Here is a 24,545-nt window from a genome sequence, read left to right as displayed (position 1 = left end):
TGTGTGATGATCCGTTGTTCACAAATCAACTGTTGGTTTCCTGTGCCGCTGCCTACCACTTGCTTTGCGCAGGGGACTCCGAGCACGGAGGTTTGTGGACTTTAGTCATCTGCAGCCTGTAGAACCTGCTTTTAAGTTCTTGAAGGACTTTGACTTATTTTTTTGCATTTTAGAAGTATCCTTATGATGGACCAAAATGTCTACTGAACTGCCAAAGAAATTTATAAATATTGATGTTTTGCATCAGCAAGTTATCTGCAGATCTTCACTGGCCCATAGTTCCTGTGTAGAGCAATGTAGCTGCAAATTTCCTTTGTCAGAGAAGTTGCAACTAAAATAGAAGTGACAAAACTGCCGAAGTGTATTAAATGGACTTTCTATTCAAGGCTCCCTGTGCTTCACGCAATCTGAAGTTGACGGATTTGCCGTAGGTACTTTAATATCCTCTGACTGATCTTCATGTGTTTGATCTAGGCTGCAAGGCATAGTCCATTGTTTGTTCTATTCCAAATGAATATGAAAAATACAGTCAATTAAAATCAAGGTGAGTTGCCTCTCTTCTCTGGGATGAGTGAAATAAAATATATTTAAAGTACAAAATGATGGAACATCTCTTGAATTACTAAAATTATTTAAAATAAAACAAAACTGTTCCTTGTTTTTCTGGGTCTTTGTTTCCCTGTAACTCTCTGGACATTCTACATTAACTTCCTAAACAGAATCTTAAATTCCTTCTTAAAGAAGCAAATCTGTTTAAAAGGACAAGAGTATAATTTATAACCTAGATCTTTAACTAGGCTGGGAATAAATTATCTTAAAAGAGGCTATTTGAACCATTTTGTTTGTACATAAAGAAGCCATTGCTGCTTTGGTATAATGCAAGAACCACTGAAGTAGTATGAAAGCCACTTGCACAATTTTTGTAGTGTTAACAGTACAAAATGTTCTTATTTCCTGGAATCAATGGGGGCAGCCGTTCCATTTCAGCAACCAGGCTGGGAGGGCATCCTTCAGCCAGCTTTATCCTGTGTAGCCAAAACATGCTTTGAAAATGTCTGTTAAATGTGTATTTAATATTGCCCTTTGCTCTAAAAAAAACCAAACCAACCCCCCCAACCAAAACAAAAAACCAAAACAAAAAACCAACAAAACCCCAAAACAATTGTAGCCATACTTTTTTTTAATTAAAAATAACTTTTTTTTACCTGACTCCATGATTTTAGTTGTAAACAATGGTACTTACAGAGGGTGGGGCCATAGATGTATTTCAAGAAGGTTTATTCTTTGCAGGCTTTCTTCTGATTACCCCCCCCCCCCTTTTTTTTTTTTTAATTTGTTGGGGACTTAGGGATGCAAAGAATTGGCTCAGATGGTCCTTTGGTCTGATCTCATCTGGCGTCTTGCATCAGGAAAGAAATGGCAGAATAAAAGACATTTGACAATAGAGCAGAAGTGGAATCAATGGGGGAAAAAAAACAACTTCGGGGTAAAAACTTCTTTAATTAGAGCAAGGAGGCGAGACCACATCAACTCTGCCTTTTACCTCTGCTCTCTGTGACTAGACTTTATGCTATCCTCAGAGTTCCTCAGCTGTGACTGGATAAACTTAATCTTACTGAGAATTTGGTAGGTGAATGCAGTCTGCTGGCTCTGCCAGTGTCTTTGGGATAATGAATGAGCTTTGTTTCTTGCTTTGGGGGAACCGGGTGAAATTTCCATAGCTTGACAGTGAAGAGCAGAGGAGGATTTTTTTTTTTTTAAAGAAGCTGCTTTAATCACTTTAATACAGCATTTCTGTTTTAAGAGCTCAGACTGACATACCTAAAAATATTCTTCTTGGTTACTGGCTCATACAGATCATTTTAAGTGAAATATAAGCATCCTCCTTTTGGGGCTTCTTTTAAAATAAAAAAATCTAAAAATGGTTTTCATGCATTCATAATTCAGTATATTGTTCTTAGCAATGCTTTTTCTTCTTGTTGCCTTGGATTGTTTTTTCCGGATCTGGACTAGCAAGTTCTCTGATCCTGAGCATTAAATCCTTGAGTTTCAGCAACTCTTCTAAGCATTGGGTCTGAAGTACCAGCAAATCTGAGCATGAAACTTGATGTGAGGCTGGTAGTCGAAAGGTCTTGGAGCTGTAACTTTCAACAGGACTCCTTGAGTGGTATCGGGTCGTCTGCTTTGAGAGTTGAGGGCAGAACAGAGTTTGACTTCTCAGTAAGAAATACTGTTCCTTGTCAGCACCTCAGTTACTGCTAGATAAGCTGTGGTGTGTCTAGTAAAGGAAATACTTCCAGTGAAGATTTTGAGGTGAGCTTATCTGTGAAAGAAAGTTGTAGTGTCACTGGGATTTATCCTTCAACCAAATCTTAAAGGAGTCTTGCAAAGGGCAAGTGAAATTTTGGGATTATACTGTGATTTATCTGTATGTGTGATGAGAAGCCTTTCTTCATCTTCCTGTCTTTAACTTATGCTTTTTAGCAAGTTGAATCTCTGTTAACCAAGTCTGCCTCTGAGAACTGGGAGAGGTCAAGTGGATTTTTTTAGCTTTACAAGGAAAAGGCTGGATAGATTGATTATTTTTAAGACTATTTTGCTTTGCAGATCTTTCTTGGATTTTTTTTTTTTTTTATGGCTGATGCTTTGAAAGTGCTAAACAACAACTAGTATGAACTGGGAGATTTAAGTGTGACTTTTCTGGAAGAATCCTTGGACAAGATGTAAATCTCTAGTATAAAAGAGGCAAGCGCATGCCTAAGAAAACGAAATGGGGATGTAAGGCCTGGTCCTCGTACATCATACACTAGAAGTGGCACAATCCCAGTTACTTCTCCTTTGTAGGTCACTCTTGACTGTTGCCTGAGCCCTTTGCAGACTCTGCCTGGCAACAAATGACCTTCTAATCCCGTGCTGGCAGGGAGATGATTTGTATTATCTAATGGGTCTCTTCCATCCCTGGCTCTTGTGCGAGTCTCCCCACTGACTCGTTACAGTACAGAGCATGGAGTGCTGCTTGCAGTGCTGCCAGCAGTAGCTGGTAGCACGTATTCTGCACGCGCTGGCGCGGAGGAGTTGTTGGTACCCACCATTAATCAATGTCATTAGTGGTGGTTGACGTTGGACATACAAATCTCCAGCACGCAAGGCCCCAGAAGCGGGACGAGGCAGTCTTCAAGAATCAGATGAATGACCTTGAAATCTCTCTAGTCACTGCTGTCAGATCAAAGTTGTTGGAACCATGAGATTAGCGTATTGATTTCATCTTGCAGATGAATGCTCTTTCTGAAATAAGTGCTAGGCAGTGGTTCAAGGCTTCCAGACAAAGAGTATTGATCAGGTTGACTCAATTAGCTGTTGAAGGCTTTGAATTTGGGCCCTCATAGTTAATGGCAATTTTGCTGATAGGAACTTAACAAGTTCCTGTCTTTTAACTCAGTTATGTGTCTTGGGTACTTTGCTGTTTGCTGCCACTGATTCAGTTGCTGATTTAGGAGGATATTAGTATTTGGGCATCTACTTGTTTCTGTGCTGAACTAGTGATCACACCATTCGTTTTAGGAGTTTCCTATTTTTATGTATCAGAACAGCCTACTTTTTCCTGTCCCATAACGTATTAAAACATTGCAGCTTATCGGAATTAATGTGGATGAATGCTTCCACTTACTGCCTTGTACAGCAAATACTTCTCTCTGCTCTTCCCCCAGCCTTCCAGAAAAAAACACCAGGCAGGCTCTGCAGTGTGTTCAGGTTTGATGGTTAGGAGAGTGAGTAGCTAGTTCAGTATGGGAGCCACCAGTGATCTCCAGGTCCAAATTCTTCCAGAGCTGCTATAGCTGAAGAAAACCATCTGAGCAAGTTAGATACAAGCTTAAAAATTCCTGTTGGAGCTGGTTGCCTTTCCATCCAGAAGCATACGTTGATAATCTGTGCACTTAAGCAATGGTGTCTGAGCCACAGCTGTGTGATTAGGAGCTGGTTAATGTGGACTTTGTTTTCATTATATCAAAAGCTTGAAGGAGCAGAAAACTTGTCTAATGAAACCCATGCTGCTACTGTTATTCAGCCACTTAATGACAGAAGAGTTTCCAAAATTGACGTTCAGGTGCGGTGTTGGAATAAATGGTTTCTTTGGTTAATCACTTACTTTCTTAGCTTCCCTCTGGTTCAAAAAATTCTCAGATGCCTTGCATGTAAATTCCTACGATGGGATGACATCTGACAACTTCGCATGCCAAGGAAGGGAGGAGAATCCACTGCCCAGCTGAATAGGTTGTTTCAGAGTTTAATTACCCTAACTTTTAAAGTTGCATGCCTTTTCTGGTAGGACTTTGTTTGGACTCGGCTCCGTTAGATCTTAATCTACAAAGAGAAGAGAGGCTAGAGACCACATTTCCTTATCAGTAAGGTACCTCTCTGCTGTGCATCACCTTTTGGTTGTTCTGTGTGAACTATGCAAGCTGCCTTTTTTCTTGCCAAAAGGCTCCTTCTCAGCTCCTGAATTGTTTGAGGTTTTTCCTTGTTTCCTGTAACGTAGCTGTCTGTGTGTCCAGCAGAACTCCCTTTGCTGCTCCAGCCAAAGCTGTGCACTGTGGTAAAACCCCATTTGCAGCATTTCCTCCCCCACCTTTATTCCTCCAAGGATAATGTTAACATGTTGTTTTTCTTTTGTCTGAGCAGCATACCAGAAATGTTTTGGCCTAAAGGATGTTGTATGCTACTGCATTACTGATTAATGCTGCCCTGGACATATTTTTGTGTTGAAATTTTTCCAAGAGATTAAATTAACCCACTAGATTAAAAAAAACCTGCTTAATGAAGCAAGGCTGAAGCCTTGACTGTCTTATCTGCTTCCTTTGGTTATAACCCCCAGATTGCTTACCCAGTTGTTTGCAATCTGTGTTTTAAGTAGCCAGTTGTTCTTGTCTGTGTGTATTACCTTGTGCTACTTCTCCCTGCTGAGCTTCATTTTCCTCTTGAGTTCACTTCTACTTTTTTCAAGATTATTTTGAATTCTGATTCTGTCCTTTAACTTGCTTGCAATCACTCCTAAATTAATGCTTTCTGTGAATTCGATAAACATACAGCCAGCAAGACAAAAGAAAGCAAGTGAAAATATGTAACAGAATGGGATTCAAACTCTCCTGCAGATCCTCAGTCAATAAATTGGTTCTTTTTTTGGCAATGTTCTTTACTATTATTTTTATTTATTTTTAAAGTCATGCACAGGGGCTTAAAACTCCGTTATGACCATTCTGAATAAAAACTGATGTAAAAAGAAAACTCATCCAAGAGCCCAGGGGCTCAGCTCCAAAAGGAAATGGTGAAATATGTCTCAATGGCCCTTCCTTGTTGCTCTGCCAAGGGAGGGGGAAGAGATCAGCTCTTTCTTTCTGCGGGTTGTGGTGTGCTAGCTGCATGATGAGGTTTCCCTATGTAAGGGATTATCCTCACTGGGAATTTAGTTTGCAACTGTTGTGTTAGGTCCGTCATAAATACAGTTAGCACATTTAAGTACTCGGTGTACTCAAAAAATCATGTGTGACAGTGCTTTAGCTATGCCTAGCCCAGGGGCCTGTGCTGTGCCTCTGTATGGGAGAAATGTGATCAACATAATTGACAATAGATTAATTTGTGTGTTTTCATTCTCTATTGAAGCTCTCTGAAACAGAGCTTATAGCAGCATGGCTTCCACAGGAGAATCAGCATATGCATCCGCATCACTTTAGTGTGCAACAGATGGTATATGAATCCTAAGGTGATTCATCCGGCTATTTTTTGTAGGGCTGGGGAATAGTTTCTGCCATTGGCAGGCAGAGTGGTGTGTGTGGGGAGGCTGGGGAGAGGTGAGATGGTGTTAGGTATTAGGAGTGGCTCTTTTAAAGAGGGAATATTTAAAGCTTGTAACCCTCTGGACAAGGTGTCTGTTTATATAATCTAAACTTGTGAATTTCTGAAGAGAAGATTCACTGACTTTTAATTATAGATACAGTGGGAATTGTGGGCTTTTGCTTCTGCCAGGATTTTTAAGGCAAGTCTTTTTTTTAAAGGAGAAACGGTGATGCTTCAGTAGTTATGGTGGAATTAAAATTGTAAGCAGTTGGTATTAATACTTACTTGATCTGGTGTCTATTGACATACTATGTAAAGAAAACCTTGGTCTGTTTGGAGAAGAAATATATTGGAACTGAAGTGCATTAAGACACTCTATCCAAATGTTGGTTGAAGCAGATATTTAAATATAAGCAAGCCAAGTGGCACCTTATTTTTCCCCTCTTTTTGTGAAATGAGTGAAGGTAGGGTTGGGAAGCTCCAGGACTATGAAATAGAAAATCTTTTCAGATTTTATGGTTTCTAGGCAGACTCCCTCCAAGACATCTCAGTGTATAGTGGGAAGGGAAATGACTTGCCAGAAGACTTCAGTGCTCTTCAGGGGTTGTGACTTACCAAAGCAAATTATTTCATGGCTTTGATTACATCCCCTTGCACCTCTGAAGAATTAAATTTAACTGTTTACATCAGTGGCCACGTGAGAAAAAGCCAGCTTGTTCGTGGTGCCGCAGACCCATTACTAGGATTTATAGTGTGTGCTGCAGTGAGAAGGTATTGGATTTGCTCACTGCTGTCTCGAGGATTGTCGCTGTTGCTGGGTCTGGAGTGAAACCCCGCTCCTCTCGCAGCCCATGGCTGTTTGTCCTGCACCAGTTTGTGCTGCTGTTCAACACATCTGTGGTGTCCTGGGACAAATTTGAATAAGGGATTCAGGAATCCTGCCCATCTGAGATGTGTTGCTTCTGAAAACCTACTCACCAAAGGGCATGTTTGCTCTACCTTTGCAAAGGCAACTTTTTAATTTTATGGGAAACCTGATTATGCCTATGAAGCAGAATATGTTAAAAATTCACACAGGAATTCAAATTTTGACTTGGGAAAATCTTTTTGTCAAAGGCTGGATTCCTGTTAGTTTAGCACTTTTACAGAGTTAACTGAAGTTTGCAGATGGATTAAAATGTTGCTTAAGTATGACACTGGAGATTTTGCTGAAAGTTTCATACTAAGATTTAAAAAAACCCCAACAAACAACCGTACCGCCCCTGCCCCGAAAAAAAAACCCAAGCCCCCAACAACCCCACCCTCAAAATCTTGGCTTAAATTTCCCTGCTGTCTTGATCCATCACCCTTGCAGAGAGCTAACATCTCTGGAAGCTTATTTGAAGAACACAAGCTTTGGCTTGTGCACATCTAACTGCCCTTTATGTGTACCTGCGATGCTTGATGGCTAACGTAGGTCATAGAGCTCTTCTCCCCTGCCAGTGGGAGATGGCAAATTCCAGCTGCAAGGAGGTTAGAAGAAAACAGTGGGAGGTGATGTATTCTTGAGTAACTTCAGTTTTTTGCTAAGTAATTTGCCTACAATTAAGAGTATTTAAACATATTGAAATAAGGCAGGTTTGAGATGTTCCAGTTCCTGCATATCTTGCTGGTCTCCTCTAGGTGAAGATGGCATGGAGTAGGAAAAAGTTGTCCATTGAGTATGAGTTAGGCTTTGTCCCAGCTTAGCTGTATCGTTGGTCTTACAGGAGGAGAAAGTAACTGTTGTGATGATGGTTGTTTTAAAATGAACCTCGTGTTACTTGTCTTTTAAGGAAAATGAGATTGCAAAGTAGTCTGATACCTGGCTGGAATGTTACGATACACGCAGTTTATGTAGATCTCGGTTATGAAATGAGGATCTTGACGTAGTTTGTGATTTAATCTGGCCAAGCTGAGTTGCAGTTACAGAGGAGCTGCAGCATCACAAATGCCTGCATGAATAAGGCTTCGCCTGTGTCTCTGTGACTATCAGGTGTGCCTGCACATCCTGCAGTGCCGCCTTCTGATTGCAGTGCCAACTGGCTTCCTAATGCTGAATAGCCAAGTGAAATACCCGTCACGAGCTGCAGCCATTGCTGGGGTGGATAACGGCATTTTTAACAGCATATGAACCTGCTTATACAAAAAGGTATAGTGAATATGTTGTCAGAGGAAGGGTGAAGTTAATGGAGTGATATTGTGGGCAGATGGTAAACAAGCTTCTCAACAATGATGCTCTTCAATCCTGTCTTATGCTACCGTGATACTACAGCAGGGACTGCCATTTGTGTGACAAATATGGAGAGTGTGACATTGAGGAGATGCACAGCGAGATGTATTTTAAAGCAACATAGCTACCTTGTTTTATGAGCAAGAAGAGCTGTCTTGTTTATAATAATTTGTTGTAGGAGTTGTCAGACCTATTAAATTTGTTCATTTAGTTCAACTGAAATTTCTGAACGACTTGGTAGAAACTGCAACTATCAAATTATTTAAATTTTTGTCTCAAATCACAAATATTTAAGAGTAAAACTGATGCTCGGGAATGATGCATGAACTAACCTTTTTCAGAAAAAATGTGCCTACTAGTGACTTTGCAATTGTAAAGTCAAATAACTGCTCTTTTGCTTCTAGGAAGTCTAATTGCACAGTGTGGATCTGTTGGACACAGAGTAAAACTCCTCCTGAAACCATTTTTAAATCACTTGCTTAAAACTTGCACAGAAATTGTTCCTTGAATCTGTGGTTTTTTTTTCTTTTTTTAGTGGGGAAGACATCCTTGATCACCAGGTTCATGTATGACAGCTTTGACAACACCTACCAGGTAAATTAATCCATATTACTGTCTTCTTTAAGGACTCTCTGTTGTTGTGTCTTCCATTGCAGGAAGAATCCATTCCATTGCAGTGGATAAGAGTTGGTACACTGACCAAATTCTTAACTGTAAACTTTAAGCTTTGTATTTTAATAACCTTTCAGAATGGCATTTTGGTGTTGGATTCTGCTTGAGTAGCTTATCTGCTAATTGCAGTAGGATGAGCTGTGGTTTGAAAGGATAGGCTTCTTGGGTATACTCAAGTAGTAGCAGTTGTTAAGTCTACCAGGGTTTTTTTTCACCATTTGCTACCAGACCATCACGGATCTAATGCCTCCATGGGGAAAATGTGACAGGTACCTGGCTCTTTTTAAAAGAAACAAGCTGAGCTGCAAGAGGTTCTGCAGTGGGATGAACAAGGAATTATGGAGCAGAAAGCAGTGGATTCTAAGACTGGGTGTGCTTTAGGACACTATTTTATGCTGTCTGCTGGAACAAAACCCACAAAATTGGTTGTTATGCATGTCCCCATCCTGTGACTGCTTACTTATGCTTGCTTATTTGTTACTTAAACAAGATTGGGTTGGCAAGGTTGGGGCTGAAGCAGTGGTTATCTTTTATTCCAGTCGGCCCTGCAGCCCCCTCACTGCTTTGTGTTTGATGACAAGTCAGTTCAAGTTGATGCAAGCTAATTTTTCTGAACTCTAGGAGAGCAATCATTGTTGCCCACTCCCAGAATTTAGGATGAGCTTGAAAAGGTGGCAAGCTATAGAAGTACTTTAGTTTCATAAAGTGTGTCTTTCCCAAGCAGAACATGTTTCATGACTTGGTTACATTTGGTGATGTTCTGAATACACTAAGCTGAGAAAAATCTGTTCCCTGATGAATGTGAAGGGTTTTTTAGGGGGGTGGGAGGAGGAGGTAATGGGGAAAAAAAATAAGAAAAATGCTGTGACTCTTCTGTTACTTAGTGTCTATCCAAGTATCTTGTTTAAATCTCTTTACCCCTTAATGATTTCCTTTCTGCCTCTTCAGTAATTTCTCATTGCTGCTGCTAGGCAAGTTGGGTAGAATGAAATACAAGTTCTCACTTAACTATGGGAGAAGCAAAGCTTCTATGGTGTAGGAGGGCTAGAGTACACATCATTGCTCCCAAGGGAGCAAACATCCTTTCAAATTCTACCCACTGTAATTACATGGACATGTGAATGCAGTTCTTTTATTTAATCTGTTTTTTTTCCCACAGTATTTTTCTTTCAGGTCTGCTCCTTTTCTCTATGGAGCTTGCGTCCTAGTTCTTTCTTGAAGACGTTTGACCCTCCGTGCTTCGTGATAATATAGTTGTCTCCATGGGAAGCTGGTCTGACATAATATACTAAATGATTGCAAAATGAACGAGTGGGACTTAAAACAGTAAGAAATCTTAAGGGCTTACAAGATGGCTTCAATTTAGCTATCAGTGATGCGTGCCTAGTTTGGGTGTTAATGTACTTGGTACGGTGTCGTTCATCTGAAGACCTCTATTTTACTGAAGTCATGACTGAGGTAGTGCGATATGTCCTGTTTTGCTGTAGCTGGAAGAAAGAATGAGTCATAATAGCTCCAGTAATTTGGCCAAAATCACACTACATGTTAGTGTCGCACTAGAAAATAAATTTCTTGATGCCCAGGGTTATATAGACGCCTCTCAAAGCCAAGTTACTTGAATGATAATGCATATCAAACCATGTACGTGGTTAACTGTAGCTGTAGGTTAGTTGATGGATGATTTGCTCATTGTGGACATTTCTGATAAATTTCAAATGCATATTTTCTGAAAGCTGCCACAACCTATCATTTGAAGAAGGTTTTTTTGTGTTCAGTTGGTAAAAATAGAAAGCTGCCATTTAATAAAATTTGTGCTGTGCATTAGTTTTCTTTTGCTTGCTGCTAGATAAGAGGAATTCAGCTGTTGCTCCCGTAGCTTATTAATAAGCTGTTTTCGTGAAAGTGGCATTTGTGAATCAAACAAGAACTCGTTGTACTGTGTCCAGGAAACCCAAACACCTGAAGTAAAATTGCGCCATTGGTGGTGTATATTTTACCAGGAGTGATTCCTCTCCAGGGACATGCTGGGAAAGGTTTTCCTTGTTTTGTGGCACCGTATGTGATGTATAATGAAAGACCAACGTTGGCAAGCGTGATGATTCTCTGTGTGTTATGCAAGAGGAGAATTACAGGCCACGCTTCCCTTTAGCTTCAGCCTCTTGGAGGAGGGGAGAGGGAGGACAGCATTCAGTTGAAACGCTGGCCGGTGACTTGAAAGATAATTCAGGTTCTTGCTTTGCCTCAGGCTTCCTTGCATAGTCTTGGGTAATTCTATGTCAGCAAGTATAGTCTATAAAATAGAGTAGCAACAGTTCCTTATTGACAGTTCCTATTATGACAGTAGTGTTGCAAGGACGGATGGATTAAAAAGTGTTCTTGTACATGGCCCCATCCGTAGTGTGGCCCTCTCGAGTTTTTTTTGTGCTGCTTGTCTTCTTTAAACTTGCGGTTGGGACTTACAGTACCTCGCAGCATGTTCAGAGCGTGCCTAGTTCCTGCTTGTTGCATGTGGTGCACAGCGTTTCACAAGTGGGTTAAACCTGCCTCCACCTTAATGAAAGTAATTAGCTTAGTTTCATGTCCATGTGTTTCTCCCCATCAGTAAGCAGACTTTTCCTCTACTCATACATTGCATAGCTCTTCCTTACAACTCATCTGTAAAGATCCCCCAAGGTTTTTTTGCACCTTCTGTCAGAATTGTGACAAAATGCCTCTTTGTAGGTTACCTATTTTAGTAAAAGTGGGATGTAGAGTGCCTGCATCCACTCCTTGACATCTGCTGCTTCTCTGTATCATCATGATATGGTCAGAACAGTACAGGCAGACAAATACGTTTGGCTGTAAGTTATTCATTGTAATACTTAAAGCTTGTGGGGGCTTAGGTCAAGAGCCATTTTACAGCTTGAAAGTAACATACCTGCCATATGTTCTTTTCAACGTGATTAGCACAAATATTTTCATGGCCCAGGTCTAAAACAGATTTTGTGCTTGGCCTCTCTGTTGCATTTCCCATGCCGTGAGTGTCCAAGTGCAGGTATCTCACTGACCCGATGCGTTTCTGTGTGGCACTTGCATTTCTACCAGGCGTACAGAGACTTCTTACGGCAGTGAGTGAGCTTCAGAGCCTTGCTGCTGTACAGCTGTGTGGGAGGGATGGCATGAAGTACAGGCTGAGGCAGGTTTCAGGCTTTGCAGCTGATGTGCCAGCTCCTACTGAGAGCAGAGAAAATCTGGGTCTCCAGCATTTTGTCAGCCAGAACGGGATCTTGACTTGTATATATGGTGTAAGATCTTAGGGGTTTTGTAGCTTTTCTTCTGTAAAGAAAAATCAGATAGACATGAGGAGAAGTAGAAGCATCTTTGAGGCAATCTTCTGAGGAGTACTCTCTACCAAAACAATGGAAAACAAAAGCAGAAGGAAAGCACGTTGTTGCATTAGTATTTTGTGGCTTCTCATATCCGCCTTGGAGTTTCAGTATCATCTCTCTGAACTAGCAATGTCACAGTTCTTGATGACAGGTGAAAAATCACTGCGTAGCTGTCTTGGGATCCACCATTATTTATTTTTCCTGTATGCATCTCTGGTACTGCAAATCTGCTGTCCTGATCCAGCCAGGAAAGTTTGTTTTCTGGTGTGTTCTATTTAGTTGCAAATGGGAATTCAGTTTGAATTGTTCAGTTCTGCTCTTTTAATTCATTTGCAGCTGTTTTTTCAATATTGCTTGCAAGCGGGCTGGCTGGCTCTATTCTTTATTCCTACCACGTAAAATAACTGACAGAATACAAGGAATTAATTATGGGGTTATATATTGAGGGCATAATAGCAGTCTAACAATATGGAGCATATATAGTAAAATAGACTCTGCATTAGAAATACCTGCTTCAGTGTGGGGAGAGCAGGGAAGAGGTGGTATCAAGCCTTTTTGCCTTAGCTGAGTGACTTACCTCTTACCTGTTGAGGGTTTTTTTCTCTTTTTTTCTTTTTAAATTGATTTGGAACGTTTTTCAGGCTCTATTGATGTTGCTGAGCAGCGCAGGTGCTCGAGGTGCTCAGCATCCTGCTGAAGCCAGGGCAGCCTTATAGCCCCAACAGGTCAGTTTGGTTGTATCCCTGCAGCAAACGAACTCCTAGAGCTTGGATTTACCCTCACTGTGCAGCTTTGAAAAACAGGGTGAAGATCATGTGTTTAAGAAGCAGCTCTTGATAGCGCGTAGTAGTGCTTTGCTCTTAAACAGATGGAAGGATGTTCTACACAAAGCTCCCACTAGTGTCTAGAAACTTGGATGCAGGTATGCTGCAGTGAGCTTTAGTATTAACTGAGCTTTAGTAATTGTTGGGGGCCGTGTGTGTGCATGCGCCCTTGTGTTGCAGCAGATGTGAAGATGTCCACCTTAGCCTTAATGAAAAAGGCTTAAAGTTAAAATATGTTAAAATACTTGGCAGTCAGGAAGAATACAGTGTGCCCAGATATCCTCGTTCAGCTGATGGACACTAACTTAGATCATGTCCCTAAAAATCCTTGCTGATACCCATATGACTGTATGGATTAAACTGTCAATATGCATAAACTGCAGTTAAGGTTAACAACTTTTTGTGCTTTAAGATATTGTTCTGGTTATGGATATTAAGGAAACTGCTTATTGAATCTTATTCATAGGTAAAGCTATATGTTGAAAGTAAGAAAACCAGCATATTTTTCTTGCAGATGTGCTACAGGTGCTGAATTCTGATCTGGCAGTAATGCTTGCTGCCCTGAAAATCACTACAGTTGTTCTGACGTTTTGTTTAAGAAGTGTTGTTTTTTTCTTTTTTTTACAGGCAACAATTGGCATTGACTTCTTATCGAAAACCATGTATTTGGAGGATCGAACAGTGAGTAAGATTTTTGTTGCACTTCTCCATGTACAGTAGGAATGAGGATCAGCATCTGTTGTAATTGTGCAGCCCACAGTTCTGAGATCACTTGAAAGTACAGACTGAGCCTTCATCTACCAGCTGCTTCCAGACTGACAAGGGCTGTGGAGACAGCTCCCTTCTCTGTTTGGGGAAGTGGGAAATCACCATTTGCTTCATCTGTGGAGGGCTCATGAGTGCCATTTTGCAAGCGGGAGAAGGTGCTATAGTGTCATCCTCTTTGAAGAAAGAGGTGATACGGATAGTTTGAGGGGTGCATAATGGTGGGAATTTGGAGAAGGGAACCATGTTTAATGCCTTCAGTTTTTGTTGTCACAAGACGGAAAGATAAAATCTAAATTGCCAAATCTTGCCAGTTAATAGCTAACTCGATATGCTTAATATTACTTGTTTAAAAAGAAGGTTGCCTTCAATAGTAATCCAGAAATAATACTTGTTCCTTAGCTTGGTGCAGTTCTAGTTCCTGAAATGAAATCACTCCTCTGTGGAGCAAGCCTGTGGTTTAAAATGAGCTCAGATTCTTAATTAAGAAATTCAGCCATTGAGCTATTTGCAGAAGCAAATTCTGCAGTGCTGCATAAGCTTATGGTATTGTATAAACCCACAATAAATGTGATTGCATTGAAAGTGCTTGAGTGATGAGATGTTCTTTCCATATCAAAACTGGCCCTTGCACATCTTGCCATACATGTTGCTTTTAGTATATCTTGCCTTTTCTTTCAGAACCTTGATGGTAAGAGACATTCAGCCTCATTTGTGTGCATGTTACTTTGCAGTGTGGCTAAGGCTTAAATATAGAGTAATAACTAGCGTTTTATCCTCCTTGAAAAATTCACATTAGTAGCTTTTCCAGTGCTTTGACAGCCGCTGAAGGCTCTTCCTTGAGCAGTATGGTGTGTGGTCTGATTCTTCCACCAGCAACCATCCTCCAGGATGCTGGAGGTTACATGCTTGAGTCCTAAGGAAGGATAGCAGCAGAGCATGAAAATCTTGTGTAGGCAGAGCTGCAGGTGAACATTTGCCTTAGTTTTCTTGTTGGTCCTCTCAGTTTGAAAGCTGAGCAATTCTATATCTCCCCTTTTGGAAGGGAAGAATTTTTTAAAAAGCAGAGACAGTGGAAAGCCGAGATAGGTGCACATATACCAGTTTGGCTACTGCTAGCGCTTGGGAGAGATTGCTGTAAAGGAGACAGTATGCTGCTGCTCCCAGTCCCCAGTCATCTCCTGCATGAGCTTATAATTTTTATTTAGCTTTTTTCAAAAAGTAAAATTTATTTACTCTTTTATTTTTAGTGGCAGTTTGGCTTTTTTAATTTTCTCCCACCCACAGATCAGGTTGCAGCTGTGGGATACTGCGGGTCAGGAACGTTTCCGTAGCCTCATTCCCAGTTACATCCGTGACTCTGCTGCTGCTGTAGTAGTTTACGATATCACAAGTAGGTATATTGCACTGGGTTTGACCTTTTTCTTATTTTTCTTGCTTGTTTGACTGATTTTGTTAGGTACGGTTGCAATTATGGGACACAGCAGGTCAAGAACGGTTCAGGAGCTTGATTCCTAGCTACATTCGTGACTCCACTGTTGCAGTTGTTGTTTATGATATCACAAGTGAGTGGGGGGAATTCTGCATTTCTAATACTCTGCCCCTTTCATCCTTTAGCCTAGCTTTGCATGTCCTATCACAGTCATCTGCTTGTTCTTCATTCTGGCATGAAAAAAAAAAAAGTTTTCTTTTATTGTAGTCAAGTTTTAAGCTAGCCACCTGGGTGCTGCTGTTGTAATGTATAAACTGTCTTACAAATGACATCATTTTGTAACCCTTTCCTATCACATTCTCCTGAAGCCTTGAGTCCTGGCTGGTCTTGTTGCACTTTACCCTCTTTCATCTGCTTTTTGATCATAATATCACCTATGACTTTTGGTCTCAAACACCTGAATCATGTTCATAGATATCTGAATTCTTAAATTAGAGACTTTGCACTGATAGCTGTAGCTTGCTTCACTCCATTTACCCTCCCCCCCCCAAAAAAAAATTCTGGGCATGGGCTGGGGGGGAAATGCATTAACATCACATTTTCATTTGAATCAGTCACTTTCACATTTTGCGATATGTAAAACTTACCACTAAGCCCTTATCCTTTAACAATTGCTCTTTCATTTCTTACTAAGGTATGTACATTTTTGTGAACTAAAATATTAGTGCCTTTTCAACCTTTCTCCTTTTCTCCCTCCCCTCAGTTCAGAGACCCCTAACTTACTAGCTTTCTGTATTTACAAAGAACAGAAGTTTTGTTTTAGGAGAACTAAACCTTCAGACACTTTCAGTTCTAAACCGGAATTGACCGAGAGCAATGGCCTAATTCTATACAAATGCAGAAGTGCTCATCCTTTGATTTATAAATACTAGAAGATTACAGCAGGAACACGGGCTTTACCTATAAAAGCTTTAATTGTTAAAAATAGCACTTTCATTTGAGCTAAAATTACAGGTTAGCTGTGAACTTTGAAATTTTTTTACTGACCTAGCAAATTCAATATTACCAAATAGTAAAGAGAAGAATTAAGATGCTGGCAAGTGATCAAGTCTTGACTGTCTAGCATACAATATATTACTATGCAGTAGAAGCCATTAAAAAAAATCAATACTTGTCAAGAACTGCTGCAGAGCCTCCCCTTTTTTAAGTACTACTTTGGCAACTCAGATGCTCTTTGTGTAGCTAACTGGCAAATGCTGAGCTCTGTGGCAGCTTCTACACAACTCATTTTTCCTTAGAGGATGCAACTTTTCAAACAACATACTGTCTCATTAGATCAGGATAGCTTCCTAAAATTCTTATCTTGCAGCTTTTAAGGGCATATTATTAAGAAAAATTGTCTGTGGATAGGTTAGATCTATATTTCTGGTTCTATGCAAATGATTTGGAAACTATTTTGAACTCGCTGTTCAACAATACAGGAGTTGCTAGTATGTTGTATAACCCTGATATTTCCTAGAGAAAATCCTGAACCTAGCAAGTAAAAAGTGATTAAGCTGTACAAAATGTGTAGCTGGTATTAAGTACTTTTGAGAAGCAATGAAACTGTAGGAACCTCTTGCTGTAGATGCACGAGTCATGAGCATTATAGAATGTAATGTCCCTATAGTATAGTATGCACATTAATCCCCATTCCCTATATAAAATATTTTATGTTGAACTAAAAAAAGAGGGAACTGGTCTAAAACACAGTGATCAGACTTCTCATTTTAGATGCTGTCAAAACCAAATTATAGATCAACTCAGTTCACTTCCTGGCTTTGAATTCACCTGTAATGAAGTAGTAGCCCATTTGAAATTAATGCCAAAGTTTTCATATGCTTCAGTGTGGGAGACTTAGGGTTTCACTTGCTGATTCTTCATCACCCTATTATGCCAATTCTAGAGAATATGAAGCTTTTATTTGAGGCTTACAGGTGTATTTACTAGTGATCAGTGAAGAATACCTGCAGTGATAATCCTCTCCACTGTTCTCTGTTAGATGTAAATTCGTTCCAGCAAACAACAAAATGGATTGATGACGTCAGAACGGAAAGGGGCAGTGATGTCATCATTATGCTGGTGGGAAATAAAACAGATCTAGCAGATAAGAGGTATGGAGGAATAACTCATCTTTCAAATGTTTTTCTTAATCTGCTGCTGTTTTCTCCTAGACAACTACTATAAAAAGGACACTTGTGTGTGTGGTTGTTTTTCCCCGCAAACTGCTCAAGCTTGTTTTAACTATGCTGGAGATGGCTGTGACTAGAGAAATCTCAATTTTAAAACTTCTTTCATTTGGATAAGCACAAGTTTCCAGCACGATGCTGTGAATGAGTTGAGAAACTGTCACCAACTCGTTCGGGTGTCAGGAGAGAATGGAGTGTTAACTACAACCTCCATCAGTGAATGAATAAGCTAAAGTCATTACAAATATTCATGCGTAATAGATTTGCTCAGATATATATGATAGGAGCAAGTAATCCTCCCTTTTAAAACTCTTCAGGGGTTTTCATAAGTTGGCAAACTTAAATATTTTTATTAGAAGTTGTGCATCTTCAGCTTTTGCTGCATTGTGTACTCTGCTTATTCTGGGTTTATGATATTCTTAGCACAAATGAGTAAAAAGTCACAAAGGTAAAACAAAAGCATGCGAGGGAAGTATTCTGGATTTGAATGAAATCCCTATTTCTTCAGAATAGGTTCACTTGTGACCCTTATTTCAGATTTATAATAGCCTATTAAGAATTCCTTATGCACACATGTGCCCCTCATATACCTCATGATTTTTGTTTGGCAGTTCTTGAACCAAAGTTTCCCCCAGTTTTTGCTGTAGCAGACTGCTTAATGGGTGGCACACCTAGCCAGGGGAAAACAGGACAAAATTCATTTGATATGAGGTAGTTACACTTGGTCCTTTATTAAAATAGTTTGGTAGGCTGCAAGTTGACAATTGTTACTGGGGTATTAAAATCTGTTGATTGCTAATTGTTCAGACATAAAAGCATAGCTTCCTGGACAGGGATTTGGAAGAGTCTAGTTGGCCCACTTAGCTGTTCCACTGGAAAGCTGAGTTCTGCTTTGGGAGCCAAGTGTGCGATAGAAGTCCATCTGATACAATGAGATGATGATCCTTGTCTACAGCTGTGCTCAGTATGTGGCATCTGTATGTAGGGGAAAAAAAGTTAAATGTTTTCAGAACTGTTAATGAAGCAGTCATCCCCTTGGGTTGAAGATGAAAATCTTAATTTTCAAGGTGTTTGTCTGTTTGGGTTTTTTTTCCTAATTCTGTGTTATCTTTCCCAGACAAGTGTCCATTGAGGAAGGAGAAAGAAAAGCCAAAGAGCTGAATGTAATGTTCATTGAAACTAGTGCAAAAGCAGGATACAATGTAAAACAGGTGAGTAATGTCTCAGGACTGGTTGCAGTCTACACTACTGTTAATGCCCAGTTGTGGAAATAGGACTTCCCTAGACATTGGGAAGCCTTTGCAAAGGTTGTCAGAGGGACATTTGTAGTCCATACATAGCGAGCAACGTCTCAGAGTTGAATTTTTGACTGAGGTTCAGAAGGATCCCTGACTTTGCAGCAAATGACTTGGAACTTCTTTCCCCTTAGAAAAGAGGAGTTACAGAAGTGTTGTGGGTAAGAATCATACCTTCCTGGATTTTTGATAATCCAGATTTGGTGTTTAGATTGAAGGGATTAAGGCATGAGCCAAAAAATTGAGGAAACACAGGTCCAAGGACTGTTTCTGATATCTATTCAGTGAAAGAATGCAGGCAAACCGGTTAAGGAGGAATGCAATGGCTTAAAATGCTTCCACTGTACAGTGAGACAGTGTAAACTGGTGTTCCCACTCTGTTGGAAGGCACTGAAAGTGTGAGCAAATGTTCTTGGACAGCCAAAGCTATTTATTTCTGTTAGATGACGAGTTGCTTCTGAATTGCGGAAAGCAGTGAAATGTCTTCAGAGCTGATGTAACTGCAACGAAATTAGGTTTTATGTTGTGAGATGAGCTGCAGCTCTTTAAATTCTGACCTGCTAGATGAAGTTTTAGCACTTGTGTTAAGATAAATCATTTGGCAAACAGTGAACTGGTGAAGGTAGTAAACGCTGTGGAACTGATCTGGTGTTTACATGAAAGAAATTTTGTTGAGCTTATTAGTTATGTAAGCAAATATGCTTACTAGCAGATCATGAATAGAGACATCCTTACTGACTCAGTGCATAATGGGATACTGCTTTTTCATTGATCTAGTGATTTCTCATACAGAGTCGTGACTGCTAAAGCATTTGGCAGCTGGTCTTGTGGTAGGAGGAAATGCAGTAGTGCAAGATGTAGAAGACATTCATTCTTGGGTGTCTCCACAGAGCAAACGCATGCACACACATACGTGTATGTATATAATCACATGTGTATTTTATATATGTAGTTACACAAATGGTTTGTATGCAAATGGTTTGTATGCAGAATTGTATCAGGAGTTGCTTAAACAAGGTTATAAATTACTTTGTACGTTATAGACAGGACTAAAGGGTCTGTTATTAAAATGTCCCTTGACTTTGTATATTAGTAGCAAAATTATTCCCTATATAATGGAATAATTAGATGTGTTAACTTAGCACTGTGTTTCAGTGCCTTAGCAAGCATGAAAGTGTTCAGTTCCAGGGTCCACCAATTATCCTGCCACAACAGAGGGGCTGGCTTGTAATTAAAGCTTGGATTCTGTGCTGGAATCCTTAATCTTTACTTAGACTAGGGGGTGTGCACTTGAGAGCAGTTGCCTCGCTGAGAGGAATGATGATGATGTTGAAGCTCTCTACTCCCTCTTTCCTTGAGGGAGTTGCTGTGCAGCTGACACGTTTCCAGAAGTCTGTGTCCAAGCCTATAAGGTAGCTTGTGGCTTTCAGGGCCAGTTGGAGCCCTGGTGATTTGAGATGTAAGTAGGAAAATCTTGTCTGGTATGCCTGTAGTCTGTTTTGGCATAAGATACTGTCGTTTAATAAAACATGTGCTTTGTAAAGCTACCACAGCCTTCATTGTGAAGGATGGTCGCTCTGTTTAATACATTATGAAGGAACAAACTTTGCCTTTTTGTATTTTATGCTGAACCCGTTCAGGGATTGTAGTAATGAGATTGTTAGAGCATAGAGCCATTTCTATAGCTGTAGCCTCACTTGCACACACTCTAGAGAAAATTCTTAGTTACATAACGGAGGTCTAGACAAATTATGCCTCTGATTTTAATTGCCAGGTTACATGCTGTAAGACTACTTCTGTGAGAAAATAGGCTTGGTAATTCAGCTCCAGAAAAAAAAAAAAGTGGTGGTGGGAACCTGGGGGCTAGTTCCCTCTGTATTAAATGGAAGATTTGATGTTCTGAGACATGATTCTTGTTCTTCACTAACATCAATAAACAGTAGTATCTAAAAAACTTGGGGCTGTTACATATCACTGCATCATAATCCGAGTGGGTACTTCATGTCGTGTGAGGTCTTGTCAGAATGGGACAAGAAGACAGATTTTAAGTGACTTCATTCTCTGTGTAAAATATCAAAACAAAAGATACAAGTGGTTTTTCAAAAAGAACTAGAAATGGATTTTTCTTCTGAGTTTTGATCCTTGTGTTGCAGGCGTGGACTGGGATTTTCAGGAGCTTCAAAACTATTCTATATATTTGAAACCCTCATTTTTTATTAGTTTTGTAACTAGTTGTTGAAATGATTCTCGAAGGATAAGACTTTTCATACCACTAGTTATCTAGATCTCCGTTTCCTTCTAGCTTCTCTATTGAATGGCATGAATTTATTTTGCTAACTTGTCAATAAATTCTTCCTCAATGAAATGGGAAAGCATATGGGTACAACTGCAGAACGGATACTCTTCCCATAACCTGTATAAAATCTTTCTTTAATAAGCTGAATGCAAATTTGACCTTCCCATAACTGATAACTTCTATCCATAATATATTCTGATTCTGCAGAGCAATTGCTGTCCAAGTTATTTTCATACGGGATTTTTAATTAAAGTGTCAAATTATTTTAGATACAAAGTCCATATTTTGACTACATATAATGAAACATGTTTATATAAAAATTAAGACCACTTAGTGCTGGATATTAAATATTAACGTAAAGGTGAATCTTAGACTAGTTCACGAGTCATTGGTTTGTCCACTAGGGTGTAGGTTCAGATTTAGCAATTACCATGTGGCTTTGATACTGCGTATGACTGAAATATGTAGATTAGGGAATATGAACTGTTTTGGTGTGTGGCTTTTTTGTTTTGTTGTTGTTTTGGTTTTTTTTCCTTCCACACAAAACTCTTGCCTGCCACTATTAAAACTTCACAGGTTGTCAGTACTTCACTTGGCAGCCTGTCTGGACAGTCCAGAAAAGCTGACAAAACACTGTTGTTTCCCCGATGTCCTCTTTTCCCAGCACAAAATCTGTCTCCTGGAACTGAATCCTGTGCCCTGGGTTAAAGGTAGGGAATGGCACAAGCTAATGCAGAAAGAGACTTGGGATGAAGTTGAACCCTCAGTCCTCTGTTGTTGGCTTCTTGGCATTTCCATCCCCTTCTCATTAAGGTTTTGATTTCTGTGTGGTGTCGGATGTAGGCACCTTGATGTTACCAGTTCCAGAGTGAGCTCTGTTTTTACAAATGCCTCGTGTTTGGCCCACCATAGCTTCCTTGCTTTCTTTCCATCCTCTCTTTCAGGTCAGAGATGTGAATTCCAGTGTAACTGGTGTGCAGGTGAGTCCTGGAGACATGACTTGCAGCCCTCACTGCCCTGGATCTGACTGCCAGGCAGGGTTAGCAGACGCAGAGGCAGCCATTTGGGCAGCTCGGGAGATCCTGTGGGGCACTAGCCAGTACACCAACCTCATTCTAGTTTTAGTCAGATGTTGAAGAATAATGTTATCTCATAGGTGGTGAACCTTAGTGCTCTTTGTGTTGGCCCAAGCACTAGGGTTCTCCAAGGATGCTGTCCACAAGGTTTTGGAAGCAGTGTTTGCCCCGTTAAAGATACAGAAGAAGCTTAATTTCTTGTCCTGCTTGAGGAGGGTAATGGCTAAGACTTTTTCACCTCCTCAGCTGTGTCACTTGTTTGCTAGCTGTCTGTGGGAAGCCAGGGTACTTTTGACCTTGTGTGCTACTTTTAGCTTCTTGTTCATCCTTTGCTGCTGGAAGGCAGCACGGATAAGAAGAAGGGGCACTGTCTTCAGCTCTGTGCTCACTGCAGCTATCCTACAGATCCAGAGTGCCTGGCTTTATAGCGTGACTCTAGAAGGTGAGTTGCACCATACTTCAAACAGCATGTATTTCAATGCCAGGATCTTCTACCAACAAAGAAATAGAGGGCAATGTACCGCTGACAGGCTTTTTTTGTCATTCCCCTGTGGCATGAAAGGGGACAGCTCAGAAGATGGCACCTCAGCTAATGCAGTACTGGGGGCTGAGGTGGAAGTGAGTAACCTGTGGCTTGGTTTAGAGGCTTAGGGGTGGATCATCCATGTAGCCACTGCAGAGAAAGTACAGAGGATTTGCAGCCTCTGTACATGCTGGCTGAAACTTGGACACGGCAGACTTTCATTTTATGACTTCTCTGGCATTTCTTTTCCCCGAAGACTGATCTGATGAGCTGCTGGGGCAAGCCTCATCTCTTCTAGTTGCACACTGTCAAACTAGATTGTAACATACAGCTGCTGTGTGCTGTTGGATCTGTTAGCGTAGAGCTGTCTCCAGTCACCAGGGTACTATACACTTACTGTTCTTTCTGGCTTTAGGGAGTGGGTGTTAAAGGAAAAATGAGTGGATGATACTATGGAGTAAAAATGGCGATATTATTGTTCTGGGATTAAATTAATGCGGTAGGAAGAAAAAATTGGCTTTTGGATCCTGCAAGTTTGAGCAAAGACTGATTGCCGGGGAGCCTTAGACTGAGGAGAGAAGTAGATAACTTGCTTCAGTTAATGCAGAGAATCGTAGTCTCTAATTCGTTTTATTTGTCAGCCCTGAATAAGCTTTAAGAGACTTTGAGTTTCATGCTCTATCTTGGCAGTCTGTATTTCAGGGAATCTTATTGTTAGTCTGTGGATTTCATGCCCAGAATATGTCAGGGTTCATTTTGCTGTCTTGTAGAAAGAGAGAGGGGGGAGAGCCCTGAAGACCTCCTTAAAGCAGTACCTGGCACACTTCACATTTGCTCTCAAAGAGCCACAGGCTGAATATGGTATTTGGCAGAAAAACTTTCTCACGGCAGTAGCTAAAGGACCGTGGCCCCTCGAGTAACCCTGTTTTCACAGAGCTGGCTGCATCTAGCAGCTTGGCTCTTTCTCCTGTCTTTTGATTTTTGTCTATCTGATGGGTAAGAATTATTCTTTGAGTTGCACTGCTCTCCTCGGAGAATGAGAATTAGGGAAACATTTTTGTTTGCTTTGCGTTGGAGAACAGGTTTCTTGCTTGGCTTTTCCATCTGGACAGTGATCCTTCTGTCCTTTCCATATTGCTGCCGGAGTGTTACAGTGAAAACTGTTTCATGCCTACAGTCATTTGTGACACTGATCTGTTGGGGATTTACTGGCTGGAGTAGTAGGAAAGGCACAGTTTGGCAAATGAATTGAAACTAATGGTGAGAGATGAGGGGGTTTTTTTCAGAGTTTAATCAGGAGGGAGGTTGCAGGGTTGAATGCTGAAAGAGAATTTGTGTGGCTCAGTCTTTCAGATAGCTGCGTTTAACTCCTGCCTTGGAAAAAAGTCCTGAATGCTCACTAACACATGTGTTTTTATACACACATATATGCACAGATATTTAGACATATATATGTGTGTGTGTATGCACTAATTATATATGCATATATATATATATGCAACTGCCTGTGGCATTTTTCAGTGGGATAAGACTGCTGGCTTGGGTCCTGTGAAGCAGTAAGGTCCCTGTGTAGAAGGCTGCTTTCTAACCATCATGAAGTTTCCCTAATTGGATTTGTTCACACATGCTGTGGCTGATAAGCAGAAGGTTAATAAGAAAGTAAGTTATTTTCTTAGTTGCCAAATTCCTTTTTTAGTCAAATAATTTAGGGGAGAAATACCGCTAAAGGCATAATTTTATTCCTGGTCTTAATGTAAAGAAAGGATTACTGTATTTTAAACAGTTAGCCTTTCTGTCAGCAGCTTGGTTTAAATGCAGTAATTCCAGTTGGCTCCCATCAGCTGAGGTTTTTTTTTAAGACTCCCCACCTCTCCCCTCTATAAACTGCATCCCTCACTTTCTATGTATTGAACAAGAGGGACATAAATAGCAATGTCACAGTTTAAAGCAATTTTTTTTTTTAATGCTGTTTCTACCTAGGAT

General features: G+C 40.4%; 1 protein-coding gene across 2 annotated transcripts in view; it reads left to right on the top strand.

Moving 5' to 3' along the window:
- RAB6A (RAB6A, member RAS oncogene family) overlaps positions 1 to 24,545 on the top strand; it is a 64,342-nt gene that overhangs the window by 29,843 nt on the left and 9,954 nt on the right. The window contains exons 2-6 of one of the 2 annotated variants that reach the window (XM_030042244.2): positions 8,619 to 8,677; positions 13,575 to 13,628; positions 15,000 to 15,105; positions 17,186 to 17,297; positions 18,490 to 18,583. In XM_030042244.2, the coding sequence (XP_029898104.1) occupies positions 8,619 to 8,677; positions 13,575 to 13,628; positions 15,000 to 15,105; positions 17,186 to 17,297; positions 18,490 to 18,583 (425 nt within the window). Of the gene's footprint in view, positions 1 to 8,618; positions 8,678 to 13,574; positions 13,629 to 14,999; positions 15,106 to 15,171; positions 15,278 to 17,185; positions 17,298 to 18,489; positions 18,584 to 24,545 lie in introns of both variants that reach the window. The other variant, XM_030042242.2, reaches the window with a different exon arrangement.

Source organism: Aquila chrysaetos, chromosome 19, assembly GCF_900496995.4.
Source record: "Aquila chrysaetos chrysaetos chromosome 19, bAquChr1.4, whole genome shotgun sequence".
Lineage (NCBI taxonomy): Eukaryota > Metazoa > Chordata > Aves > Accipitriformes > Accipitridae > Aquila > Aquila chrysaetos.
The sequence above is the reverse complement of the archived record's forward strand: the minus strand, read 5'-3'. Positions and strand labels throughout refer to the sequence as shown.